Consider the following 13,952-nt stretch of genomic DNA (forward strand, 5'->3'; position numbering starts at 1 on the left):
CATGCCCATGCGGGTAGGTACCACCACCCTGCCTACTTTTGCAGTGAAACGGTAATGCGTTTCGATTTGAACGTTGGGGCAGTTTTTGTCCTTAAAAAACTAAGACTTAGTAGAACTTATGTCTAAAGCTAGGTGGCGGCATTTACGTCGTTAATGTCTATGGGCTTCAGTAACCAAGTGAACCGTGTGCTCTAAAAAAGCCTTTTCCACTTTCCACTCTTCCACTACATATTTTTTATTGCCTGGATGGATGGACAATGACATTAGGTGGTTATCTGAATTGAAAATTATAGTTGGATCTTCAATCCAGAATGAATACGTGAAGTTGAAATGGGTACAAACCAATACTTAAACAAAATAGGTACGTATATTTTTTTATTTGGTGAAAGAGCTCACGACCGATCTGGTGTTAAGTGATTACCGGGAGCCATTGATCCGGCTTCTTGTGTCCATAATCCTCATTTTCTCCTGGATTATTGCGCCAGCCTGCCTACCCTTGGCCACGCGAATGGCTTTGTGGAATGAAATATTGAGAGTAGAGCGTATCTGGTCCAATTAGCGCATTGGACTTCTGCTTCTGGACCAGACTAGACTAGACTAGCACTTGGTGGGCCACTACAGATGGAAGCTCGTCCACCGATCTAAGCAATACAAATAATAGCACTAAAAATTGGCGGGGTAAATTTATAGATGACGAAGTAGCTAACGAAGCCAACAGACCACCACCGATACTGAGGTTAGGGTTCCAAGTCCCAAGTACACTGAATGACTGTTTTGCGTCAGGGATAGGTGGTACTTGCTCGTGCTGACCTACACGCTTAGTAATACTGTAAATAATAATAACACACCAGTAAATACGCAAACTAACCTAGTTTGATTTTTAAACCATGTTACCTTTAGAATTTTTACTTTACTTTTCGGATCTCGTATCTTATTAGTAAAATTTTAATAAATTAGAGTAAAATCCAGAAGCAGATTGCAGAAAAACATGAGGTCTAATACGATGGTAAACTCTGCGACTATAAATGAGGAATTCCAGATATGCAGTCCTAATTGAAGTATTATTACTACATCCACATCACTTATCCTAACTGTGGTATCTTCAGCTTATTTTCTTTTGTCGATTGGTTCCATCATTGAAATTATTTTTACAATTGTACATCTTCCATTTGTATCAATGTCATTTCCGGAAACTTATCACTTAGCTGGAAGCCTCAAATATGCTGAATACAACAACCCCAGTGAATTTGCGATTTATGTCCATGTATTTTAAATTATTTCATCTTGTATTTACAACTGAACTTAAATTTGGTTTATTCTAGAGGTTAACGTTAGTTTCTATGAATAAAATGAAAAGTCGTTAATACTTAATGGGTGTGGCCAGAATTGAATTAACTAGCAGTGTCAAAGGTAATTACTACAAACAGGTTTCCATAGCATATACAGAGTCTGCTTTAGACTCCATTAAGCCGTGTGTATGTTTTCTTTAATCTATTTTGAGTTATTTGTTTACTACACTGAGTATTTTTAATTGAACACAATTGTAACATTACCAACTTTGGTAGTTTTATTGCCGTATTTGCACCTTTAAATCTTGGCTCGTTTATTACCTTTAGTTGTTAGATAATTCAACACTAAGATATATGTTTAAAAAATACACTAAAATTTGAAATTTTGTTCACCGTCTATGACATACAGATTCAAAACTGCGAGAAAAAATTCTAATCAGTACAAATCACTAAATCCTATTTATTGTATAACGTCCATGAAAGGAATCATCATATTGCCATTGTTAAACGTGATTTGTAAAAATAAAAATGCGACTTTCCGCCAAACTTTTTAGGACTGTAATTAAACAGTTTCACAACGATCAACACGTAACTCCGGAACTTTACGGCTACAAGCCAACTCGCCGAAATTTATGCCGACGCTTCCTGTCCAGTTACCCGAGATTGCCTAACATTGTAGATAAAAATCCTATAAAAATTGCCACTTAAAAGGCTTTCTGTGCGAGAACGAGAAATTTAAAAGCGACGATTTAAATTGCTAATACAGATTTTTTGCTCTGGTAACAACGGTGTGGAGGCCGTAAAAGTTGTAGGAGCTTTGGGTTTTTGGTTTCAAAATAGCTTTTAAGCCCATCTGTCGATCACATAAAAATGTCCTTCTCTAACTTTAACTACCTCTTTAGGCTTTATCCGCTTGGACTTTTTAACTATGGTCAAACCCTAGTACTTCAGCTAGCTCAAAAAGAATCATATCGTCGTCGTTTTATTTAGACATTTGGGTTTGACGCTATATTTTGTATGACAAGAATGTATAGCTGTAATGGCTACCTCTTTACAATAAAACTGAATACCAGATGTTGTCTGGACATAATCGTTCATGTGAGTTATTTTAAATGGAACTATCTTAGAAGGCTACAAAGCACAACAATGCAAATTTGTTACTGTGTTAAGGTTTGACAGCCAAATTCATATTGTAATGTTTCTATGAGCTTAATAAAAAATGAGCAATGATTCTCTAAAATTTTTCAACGCTAATAATTTTAAATGTATACAAATTCAGGTAATTAATCACCTGTAGAGGTCAAGGCCTATGTCTCCGCTAGGGTTCACCATAATAACCAACAGGTTTCTTCTAACATTGAAAGTATTTAAAATTAAATGACATTTTTCATTTTGTTTCAGATAACTCAAAAGCCGTGGGAAAACAACAATGTATCGGAAAAACAAGGACCACGCTTTCGAAATAAGATGATAGATTCAAAACAAGTAAAAAAAATGAAAATAACCACATAACAATGCATGTGCCGGAGATCTTTCTATCATCTGATCTGACTCCTGAATTCAATGAGATTGTATTCGAAGTGAACATTTCATTGGACAATGAAACCCGGAATGCCACTGATGCTCACGGGGATGTCGGTGTTAACAACTGGTGGGCGCTTGTGGCTTCAATGCTGGTTATTGCAACGGCCACAGGGAACGTCTTAGTCTGCCTCGCCATTTACTTGGAGAGGAGGTTACAAAACGTGACGAATTATTTTCTGATGTCGCTCGCTATAACAGATTTACTTGTCGCCATTTTGGTCATGCCGCTCGGGATTCTAACTTTAGTTCGAGGTAAGATCGGTTTTTTGTTGTACTAGTTAGTTAGTAGAACTTAACACAAGTTTGAAACAATTTTCAAAACATACGAGTATTTTATCAGCATACTTCCATTACCCTGTCTTCGTTCCATACGAATATATTGTTGCCAGTAAACCAACGTGTTAATTCACAACCCTTGTCCAAATACTAGTGGTCGGGTTTTTTGGGTCCCTGCTCTTGTAATTTATTGTTTTTTTTCTCTCTCATACACCGAGAGCAGTCAAGCAGAATAAAAGTTTAAAAAATTACATATACTATGACTTGAAGACAGTTATATATATCCCTATTATAATGGGATGTATGTTTACCTGTATCAAAATTAGCTACCTTAGTGTTAAGACCCAAACCATAACTATCGTATCTTTCTAATATTCTTACATAATTATAATATTCCAAGGCAACCCGGATATTTCCCGGTCAAATATCATCTAATCTATTTCTGTTCACGAAGTAATTAAAACTATACTAAAGTAATTAATCAAACTACATTCGGAGTTATTTTTGGTGTCAACATTTTAGGGTCGGAAGTATTTCGAAACACGAAACTTTGTAAGTTTAAGCATACATCAAACGTCTTAATTAATTGTGGTACCTCAAATTTATTAAAACTCCTATGAGTTTTTATACTGTTTTTTTTTAAAGACAAATGTAATAGCTTCTAACTCAGGTTTAATTTCTGTTTTAGAATCAAGCTAGAATTTATGGTTGGGTTCGGTCAGTGATTTTCAACGTCACATATGTTGTGAACTTTATTACTAATTGATCGACCATTGTTTTTTTTTGTTGTCTTCCTCTCAGGTCTCTTTTGTTACGTAAAATTTCAATCTTACCCAGTCTTTGTGTTCTGTTTCTCTATACAGCTTTATTAAATCATCTCTCTGCACCAAAACGCGAAAATGGATATTATCATGCTGCTATTTATGAACATCAAATTAGTCTTGTTATGAATTCTGAAATTTCCACGTTCCACGGATTCGTGACGCAGAATTAAATTTTTCGACTAGCCTGTATTAAGTGTTTAAGTAATTGGAAATGATATTTAAATTTGGATGCTTTTTCTGAGTAGTATTATACAAATAATGATTCTTGTTAATGCCAATGTATTTTAAAAGGTTATGTCCATTGAGTTTTTCGTCGGAGCTTCTCAGTGGGCCGCGATTCCAATCCGGTCGTAGATTCTAGCACTACTCTTACTAGAGCTAGTGTTAGAAATTTTTCTCAGGTTGAGCCCGTCAGCTCATCTACCACGCGTAGCTGAAATAGCACCTAAGGCTGCCAGCGAAAAGGTAGGGAAAAGGGGCTATAACAGTTGTTTTACAGATTTAATTGAGATTCAGTCTTATTTCATAAGGTACACAGCTGAAATTTCATTGTCTTGTCTATAAGCAGGTATCCACTTAAGCATTTGATACTTTATAAAAATAATATTGTAATGACAGTTAGAATTTGCCGACTTTATAATATGAATTCTATGTTTCCAAAGCAATCAGTTATTCCATTTTGAAGGATGATATTTTGGATCCACAAATGAGTAATTCGTAGAGCTCTGTCGATGTTTAGTGTAGTATTTAAATTATTTAGCCATTTTAACAATTATTATTGCACCATCGAATAAATATCGCAAATAGGAATTCCGTACATAAACGAATATTAAATAATTATGTACGCAGTACTATAAATTTTTGCAAATATAGTTTCAGACTTATGTATTGTTTAGTTCAGCAAGAAAGTCAATCTATGATATCATTAATACTCTGTTATGTAATAGTAACTGATAGTGCCTGACGAATGGCAAATGGCAATTACTATTTTATAAATCTAAAGCCTGTGTCTCAATAACACCTAACGTCAAGTAACATAATAGACACAGTTTCTTATTTATAAGACCCTAACCAGATCTAAAACAGTTACTCTAGAAATAATTTACAACTGTGTCCATTATCTCCTTTACCTCGCACAGTTTTCGTTCATGAATTTCCCTAATGCCCAGCGAGGTTATTTTGCTACACAATAAAATATCAAAACCATTCCCTCACGTGTTATGGCGCACTAACATAAACGCACGATAAATCCTTACAGAATATAAGGGGAACAAGGGTACGCGATACGACCGCTCGTAATCCATACAAAATTACAAAGATCTGTGCCCGCTGGAAATGTAGTCAGGTGATGTATGATTTTAAATGAAATAGCAATATCTGTTTAGCTACTAATCATTTCTGTACATGTAAAAGTATGAATTTAACACTAAATAGAACCTGAACTCGATCACAGTTGTATGAACTACAATAAAAACAAAAATGGAATAATGTCTAACAGTCGTCAAATGCCATTGTTAAAATGAACGATTTACAGCAATGTATGGCCGCAGTGTGACCGCAGTTGTTACGAAAAAAAATCCCATTCCGTCATACATTTACGTGTAGGGCTACACAAGGATATTTTGGTACGCATACCAAATTTCCGGTATTCTCCGGAGCTGCCTCAGATATTTCGGCCTTTGATATTCGTGGGAATCTATTAAGGGCCCACGCAAAAATACTCTTTGCAGAATTCGAATAGGGCTGAGCGTCACCCCCGATGTTTGGCGTGTCCTCGAACTTTAGACACGGAATCCATGCTACAAGCTAGGTCATATATTTTTTAACCCCCAACTAAAAATTGTTTGATGAGGAATGCTACGTTTGCATTGGAAAATCACTAATAGGCACACTTCAAAAAATATTCATAACTGGGTAAAAGGTCATCTGATCCCAAACTAGGACCCCCTATACTATTAGAACCAAAGACTGACACAATAATAGATAAATAATATCTGAGAACAAAACCGGTTCCATCCATCATCCGGTTCCAAATTGGGATTAACTGTATTACGTGTGCCAGAGACTTATATACATACTTATATACGTTTACATATACACATCTATAGATACTAAACGCCCAGACAAAGAGCAGGCAAACCTGTTCATCACACGATTGTTTGCCCGATCTGGGATTCAAACCCACGACTCTCGGTGCAATGGCCAGTAGCTCTAACTACTGCACCGAATCAGTCATATCACATATCCGTTTCAATTTATACATATATACATAAATATTAAGCATCTGTAACAGACATACTTTATTATTTATTCTTCTACCCACTCATTTAAAGCTTTCCTTCGTTAAGAACGGTTAGCTGGTAGAAAACTCAATTGTTGAGTTAAGCTCGCCATTTTTTTATATCTTATCGCAATTACTGTAATATTAACTGTGTGTACAATAAAGAATAAAGACAAGACATAGCGCAATCAAATTTTTTCGCTAACTAGTACGCCAACGAATCAGTCAGTTTTGTCTATATTCCCACTAAAATACCGAACAGTAAAATATCCATATTGTTAGTTGAGTCACGTTCAGAATGATTTGCGTGTCCAATCCGATAACAATGAATGGCGCATTGCAATGTTGTTCAACGGCATTAAAATCATGAAAATGACTAATTTTGACTTTTTTTTTATTATGTAAATGAGTTTTTACTTCGATATAGTTAAAACTCATAACTTAGCTGCGTAGCTTACTAATATTTTATCTCAGAAACTCAAATAGCGTTGACAATGATGTCATTAAATATTCTACATGGAAGCGTCTCGTATTGAAAATTAATAAGTCTTATCTATATATTAATACGTGAAGCAAAAACTTTGTATCCCTTTTAACGAAAATTGCGCGGACGGAGGAGTATGAAATTTTCCACACTTATAGAGAATATAGAGAAGAAGTGCACAATGCTAATAATATTTTCAAAATAATGCATAAAAGATACATTAAATCAATAAAGAAAACATTACACACACTACATACCATGTATTTGACGCACACACGCATGCATACTATTTATTGTCAAACTTTTGTTCTTGACGTCTGTGGTCAAATTGAGAATAGATTAAATATTATTTGTCTTTGTTAATATTTTTTTATAGAGTAGCCTTGGTGAAATGTGAATGTGTGATTATAGAAGTATAAAATACAATCATAATAGTGTACAAACTTACAATTCTAATTAATTATAGTCGAATTTCGACTACTGTGGGACCGCTAGTACTATATTAATTTCTTAGACATCTATACTATAAGACTGAGTAATTTTAAAACCCTTGACACAATTTACTTTCAGTGCAGAATTACTTGAACCATCAATTTTACGACAGCCATAATTCCGTTGATTGATTTTCGATAATGCCTCTCCCTTTGCCGTTTATTTAACAATTTCATGCCGAAAATGGGGGCTGCGTTTATATATTTCCACTACCTAAGACGTGGAAGAAGAGTTTACATAGACTAAGTGTTAAATAATTAAATTAGTTCATAGAGAATAAATGGTTAATATCCTTGATCTCTTAAAAGAGGAAGTGAAGTATAATTTTAACCGATGTTTGCAATATATCAAAAAGGCCTGGTCTCCAGTCTTTTTTGGTTTAGAGTTAATCTCTCATTCTCTTTTGTTCTTCTGTTGGAGACGATTGTACGAAGTACACGACGAAGTAATAAACCTTATCCGAGCCTCGAGAGAAATAAGTAAGAAATCATACGAGACACTCAGGACTTAGCATGGAAAGCGTTTCTCCCCACTACCTTATCCTCACGAGTCGAGTGACCATCAGTCATCGGCACTACAACTGGTCGTATAGGAGGGGAGGATGTAACAGTAGTAAGTAGCTCGAGTTGTCCAGAGTATACATCCATATCTTTTGTACCCAGACAGACTATTACCAGTGAGCTTAGTGCGAGTTTTTTAACGTTCTCGATAGCGTAAAAGTTAGCTCTTATTTGTATGGAATGGGATCGTTTGCGTACCTTTGCCGCTAGGGGTGCTGTTCCAACTGCACACGAAATTGGCTTAACTTTTACGCTATCGAGAACGTTAAGAAACTCGCATTTAGCACACAGATAGATCCATTGACCTAGATTGAATACATTACTGACTAGTAAGAGTACTTCACAGATGGCTACCATGACCCACAGAATTGAAAAGTAGTTATGGATTTGTTTTTATTTCCCTACTAGGGAGACGAGCATAGGGCCCACCTGATCGTGAGTGTTTACCGTTGCCCATGGCGTCAGCAATGCCAGGAGCAGAGCCAAGCCGCTGCCTACCCTTAAGTACTCTCCACAAGCCTCGTTTGAAGAAGGACAAGTCATAGCGCTCGGGAAACACCGTGGAGGGGAGCTAATTCCAAAGCCAGATGGGTACGTGGCAAAAAATATCTTTGGAAACGCACTGTCGATGAACGCAGTGGCTCCAGGTAGTATGGATGAACTCTACTCCGGTGGCGGGCACTGCGATGATAAAAACGAGATGATGGAATCAAATCAACAAAATGATCTCAAAAGATTCTGTTTTATATGCCCTAATGACTTCGAATTCAAGTTTCAAAGTGGCATACCCAGTTTTTTATCTATAAGTTACAAAAATAAGAATAAATACAGAACCAATGTATGTTTCTGACCATTATTGAAACATGTCAAAGAAAATAGCTCGTTCCTTCCTGAAACTATTTACGTACTTCACGATGTATTACATTACGTCCAATTTGCCGAACTAGATATATTTAGTATACGCCAATTGGCCACTAATGAAAAGTGTGTGGGCCAATGTTTGTGGCTAATAAAAGGTCAGTTTATCGCGAACGTGGTAAGAATATAAACCAGGATAAGTATAGCCCCGTTTATGTCCGGACCGTAATTACGAACGGCTCCAGCTACGTTTGTCACGGTTTCTTAAAATTATGACGGTGTAGCTGTTATTGGCGTAGTTTTGGCATATGAAAACGTGTCCGACATTTCTGGCGTATATGTGTGCCCTTTCGTAATATCAGAGCATGAAGAATAATGTTTGGTTAATGCGGTGGGAATATAATGGTTTGTTTTTTTCGTAAAGTAAACTCATGTAGCGAACTCAGCTATTATCTTCAGGGTATAAATTAGTGCTGAAGAGTAGGTACATAAGAAAAACGAGTTTGGTTGATATAATGATTTGGATTCTGCATAAGAAAAGTGAATAATACACACATATTCATATTTTATGAGTTCAGTGCCCATGTAAGGAAAATAAAAAAGCTGTATACAATGATTTTCTAAACTTCGATGTTTAGCATAGGGGTATGACATAAAAGCTCTAAAAAGAAGGAAGTGTCGAATAAATACTTAGACAATCCAACAAGCAGTAATATATGTTTTTCAGCAAACGTTTGGTCCTTTGGACTGTTTTTTAATATGACGAGAACTTCAATTAACCTAGTGGTTTTAAGCTTTTTTCTTTTAATTAAATACTGGCATATCATCTCAGCTTTGTACATTTGGCCAATGTACCAGTTGGATGAAATAATAGCCTACACAACGGAATTTGTGATTATTTTCTGGCAGAAATAAACAGAAGGAATTAAAACCAGTACCGGTATTCAAGCTGGCCGGCCGCCAAACCGTAGGTCAGATCAGGTAACCGCGCTCACTGGACTCTCCGTTGCGACCATCCTGAGAGAAGCCGAAAACCGAACGATATGGAAGCTGATGGTATTAAAAGCCACGAAGGCCTTTCAGGGACATGACTTTCAGCAATGAAGTATGCGACTAAGAAGAAGACCGGTACTCAAGAATAGCAAACTAATTTTATTTATTCGAGGCAATTTATCGCTGTCAGCTCTTTCTCTATTCCAGAGAGAAGCTTCAAGGTCAATATTATATAATAGCTGTTTAAGCTCTATGAGGATAGATAAGAAATTCAATATTTTATAATTGCCCAGACTAGTGTCTGAACTTGCGGCCCATCGGCTGTTGCTTTGAGTAAGTGCGGGCATCCACTCTGAGATTTGAGGTCTATATTTCAGTCGTGTGATAATCAAGCAAATTAGATTTTTCGTAAGTTTTATTTTTATTACAAAATGCTAACTTCACCGTGGACGTTCATTGTAGAATAACAAGCATACCGGGTATCTTGTCATTTAACCCACAACGACTTGAACTACGCAACCCACACATATTTGTTTTCACATAAAAATCATGAAAACCTAATACAATATCTTTATTTAAATACAATATCTACACATTATTTGAAGTCGTCGTGGCCTAAAGGATAAGACGTCCGGTGCATTCGTGTTGAGCGATGCTCCAGTGTTCGAATCTCGCAGGCGGGTACCAATTTTTCTAATGAAATATGTACTTAACAAATGTTCACGATTGACTTCCACGGTGAAGGAATAACATCGTGTAATAAAAATCAAACCCGCAAAAATTATAATTTGCGTAATCACTGGTGGTAGGACCTCTTGTGAGTCCGCACGGGTAAGTACCACCGCCCTGCTTGTTTCTGCCGTGAAGCAGTAATGCGTTTCGGTTTGAAGGGTGGGGCTGCCGTTGTAACTATACTTGAGACCTTAGAACTTATATCTCAAGGTGGGTGGCGCATTTACGTTGTAGATGTCTATGGGTTCCAGTAACCACTTAACACCGGGAGGGCTGTGAGCTCATCCACCCATCTAAGCAATAAAAAATAAAAAACATTATGAATATTTATTAGGTTATTGATTTTTCCGCTCTGTGAAGTCGCATTTCAGTTCATGAGAAAAAGAAAACGTAAGATACAAAAAAAATATAGGGTACGTAAGATTCCCTTTGTAAACGACTTCATTGTACCAGGTCTAGTCGTCTCTTTTAGATAATGGAGGATTTTTATTCAATTACGTTAACAGAAGTGCCCTCTACTTTAAACACAAGACGACATCCAGACTGGCTACACTCAATGAAACAATTTAATAATCTCTATATATAAAAATGAATTGCTGTTCGTTAGTCTCGCTATAACTCGAGAACGGCTGGACCGATTTGGCTAATTTTGGTCTTGAATTATTCGTGGAAGTCCAGGGAAGGTTTAAAAGGTGAGAAAATATAAAAAAGCTCGGAATTATATAAAAACAAACAATTTTGTTTTTCCTTTGATGTGTCCCCTTGATGTCTCTTTTATTTATCGATTGAGGCACTACGAAGTCTGCCGGGTTAGCTAGTGTTATAATAAAATAAACGAAATATAGCGTTGTTTTAAATTATTTTAAACTATGACGTCATCAATGAAGACATCCGTTTTCTAATAATATATATTCAGATAAAATATTCAAGAATGAATATTTTATCTGATATTTAAGCTCAGTAATACGAAAACCAAACTTTTTCAAATACCCACATTAAAAAAAAAACAGTACTAATTTTAAGTTCGTTTTTAAAGTGAACGTATATTATAATTACATACCTTGAGCAGCTTGTTGACCTAATAATTAGTACGTCTGACTACCATATAACAACGTCTGACCTTAATTTGTTCGCCGTTTCCAATGATATTTGGGGTTTGGTTTTGGGATTTGTGTTTCGGTACTCATAACACAAGAGAAAATCTTGAGAAGGCGGAGTCAGTTTCCACGAAATCGTAATTCGGAAATAATTTAACATGTTTCGGTTGCGCCAGATAAAGAGCTACCTATTTCATGATCTTGTACATTAATTACCAATCCCAATATAGCATTATTAGTACGTAAAACATGATCCAAAGAACAAACCATCCTATTTACTACGGTAAATACGCCAGATTTGTAGTCCGGCTAATCTCATTTAACATTATAAATAATATTCTATACTAAGTCTAAATGATATGATCCAGATTTCAACTATCTCTATAAAGAGGGGGTCGTAAGAGAGAGTTGATATTAATTAGCGGGTCCAGCAGATTATACCATATAGCGGCACCACCTTTATGGCCTCATGGGTGCGTTGACCATTAAAGTCATTTTCGCCGACCATATCGTCGGCCAGGCGTCCCTAGGGTTAGAGCTTTGGTCACTCCTTACACGTCTGCCGGTGCCTAGTGCAAGCGAAATGGCAGCGGAGCCATTAGCGAGCGGTTTAAGCTGTTTCGCATGTATTACATGCCTTTCAATTCCCAACCCACACTAAAAGATTATGAACTGTTATTTTGCGAAATTCCATCTGCGTGTGTATTGCACTCATATTTTCTCTTTGTTTCAGGTCACTTTCCCTTGGCCGCCCCGTACTGCCTCACCTGGATCTGTCTGGACGTCCTTCTATGCACAGCGTCTATCATGCACCTTTGTACTATCAGCGTTGATCGGTTAGTAATGTTTTTATCTTGAAATACTATGTACTGGTGGTAGGACCTCTTGAGAGTCCGTACGGTTAGGTACCACCACCCTGCCTATTTCGGCCGTAAAGCAGTAATGCGTTTCGGTTTGAAGAACGGGGCAGCCGCTGTAACTATACTGAGATCTTAGAACTTATATCTCGAGGTGGGTGGCGCATTTACGTTGTAGATGTCTATGGGCTCCAGTAACCACTTAACAATAGGTGGGCTGGGCTCGTCCACCCATCTAAGCAATAAAAAAAAAAACTAAGACTAATTGTTAAATTACTAATAGTCTATCTGTTCTTTAAATTAAAAAAAAAAACTACGATTTCGACTATGTGGGAATGACATAGTACATTAAATTTATATCATGGGTAATTACTGGTAATGCAGAGTTTTAAGTCCACTTCTGTTGATACCAATACTATGTATTTAAGCCTTGAAGCTATAAGTTTTACGATTAAAGAAAGTGTTACATTAATATTTTACCGATAATTTTACATTTAGGAATTTTCGTCAAATACCAATTTTCATAGTTATCAATCAAATCAAATTCAAAATCATTTATTTCAACTAAGATGTCAGCATAACACACTTGTTGAATGTCAAAATATAAATAACAATGTTAACTCTACCACCGGTTCCAAAAAAAGCCACAGTTCTGAGAAGAACCGGCGAAATAAACTCAGCGGGTTTTTTTTTGTTTTTTTTTCTCAATTTTTTTTTTTTTTAATGATGTAAAAATATTTACAATAAACGAAAAAACAAGTCAAAAAATACAAAAATTCAAAAAAATTATAATAATGAAAAATGAAAAGGCCAGGAGCGAACGCCTCATTCCCACGTTCGTTCCATGACAGTTTTCTTAAATCTATGAACATGTAGTAGTTGAACGTTTTGTGGGATCTTGTTGAAAAGTTGTACACCCAGCCCCCTAAAAGGGTTGCTTATTTTCTTAATTGGAGCCACCGGCAACGCAATAATGAAATAATAATCACCAAGGAATATTGCATAATCGCCAAATTACAAACCACGTACCTAAAATATTGAGTAAATTGATTTGGTTAACATGAAGTGCGTTTATTAGTGCTATGATTAGCAACTCATTAAAAGCTTAAAATGTCTCCTGGCTGATTTTACACATTTGACGTTACAGGCTTGAAGTCAGTGAAGCTATTACAACATCATGTATATATTTTAATTTATAAAATTCACTCAATACCAACTCTTACAGTACCTATGTTGTTTTCATACATTTTTGTTGTTCACTATCAAACACGGCTCCAAAAGGATTTCGCTTCGTTGAACAAAAGGATAAGTGAGGGTGGATCTTTCATTCAGCTAACATAGTGTAAATAAACGTAAAAATTACTTCAGTATTACAAAAGTATTGTCATGTCCTACTGATTTTGGGGCTGCTCAATTTTTTGTCGTTGCGGATGTGAAGCCGGTTCAGAATTGAGTAACGAATTCGGATTTTTTGACAAAATAGAGGAAGCGGCCTTTTGCCTTTATTGGGTATTTATTTAAATTACCAGAGGCCACTGCTCATCTTGAGATGTGAGGTTGAAATTTGTATTAAATGGGATTACGCCTTTCAACCCGCCCTTAAGAGCTCTTTGGCATGGAAAACG

The 13,952-nt window shown here is 36.2% G+C and overlaps 1 protein-coding gene across 2 annotated transcripts in view; it reads left to right on the forward strand.

Annotated features, from left to right (window-relative positions):
• Positions 1–2,694: 2,694 nt before the first annotated feature.
• LOC101743666 (5-hydroxytryptamine receptor 2A) overlaps positions 2,695–13,952 on the forward strand; it is a 44,193-nt gene continuing 32,935 nt past the window's right edge. Inside the window, exons 1-2 of one of the 2 annotated variants that reach the window (XM_021353308.3) lie at positions 2,695–3,125; positions 12,204–12,306. In XM_021353308.3, coding sequence (XP_021208983.1) covers positions 2,804–3,125; positions 12,204–12,306 — 425 coding nt within the window. In that variant the 5' untranslated portion in view covers positions 2,695–2,803. The remainder of the gene's footprint in view (positions 3,126–12,203; positions 12,307–13,952) is intronic. The other variant, NM_001309554.1, reaches the window with a different exon arrangement.

The sequence above is a fragment of the Bombyx mori genome, chromosome 15 (genome assembly GCF_030269925.1).
Source record: "Bombyx mori chromosome 15, ASM3026992v2".
In the NCBI taxonomy this organism is placed as follows: domain Eukaryota; kingdom Metazoa; phylum Arthropoda; class Insecta; order Lepidoptera; family Bombycidae; genus Bombyx; species Bombyx mori.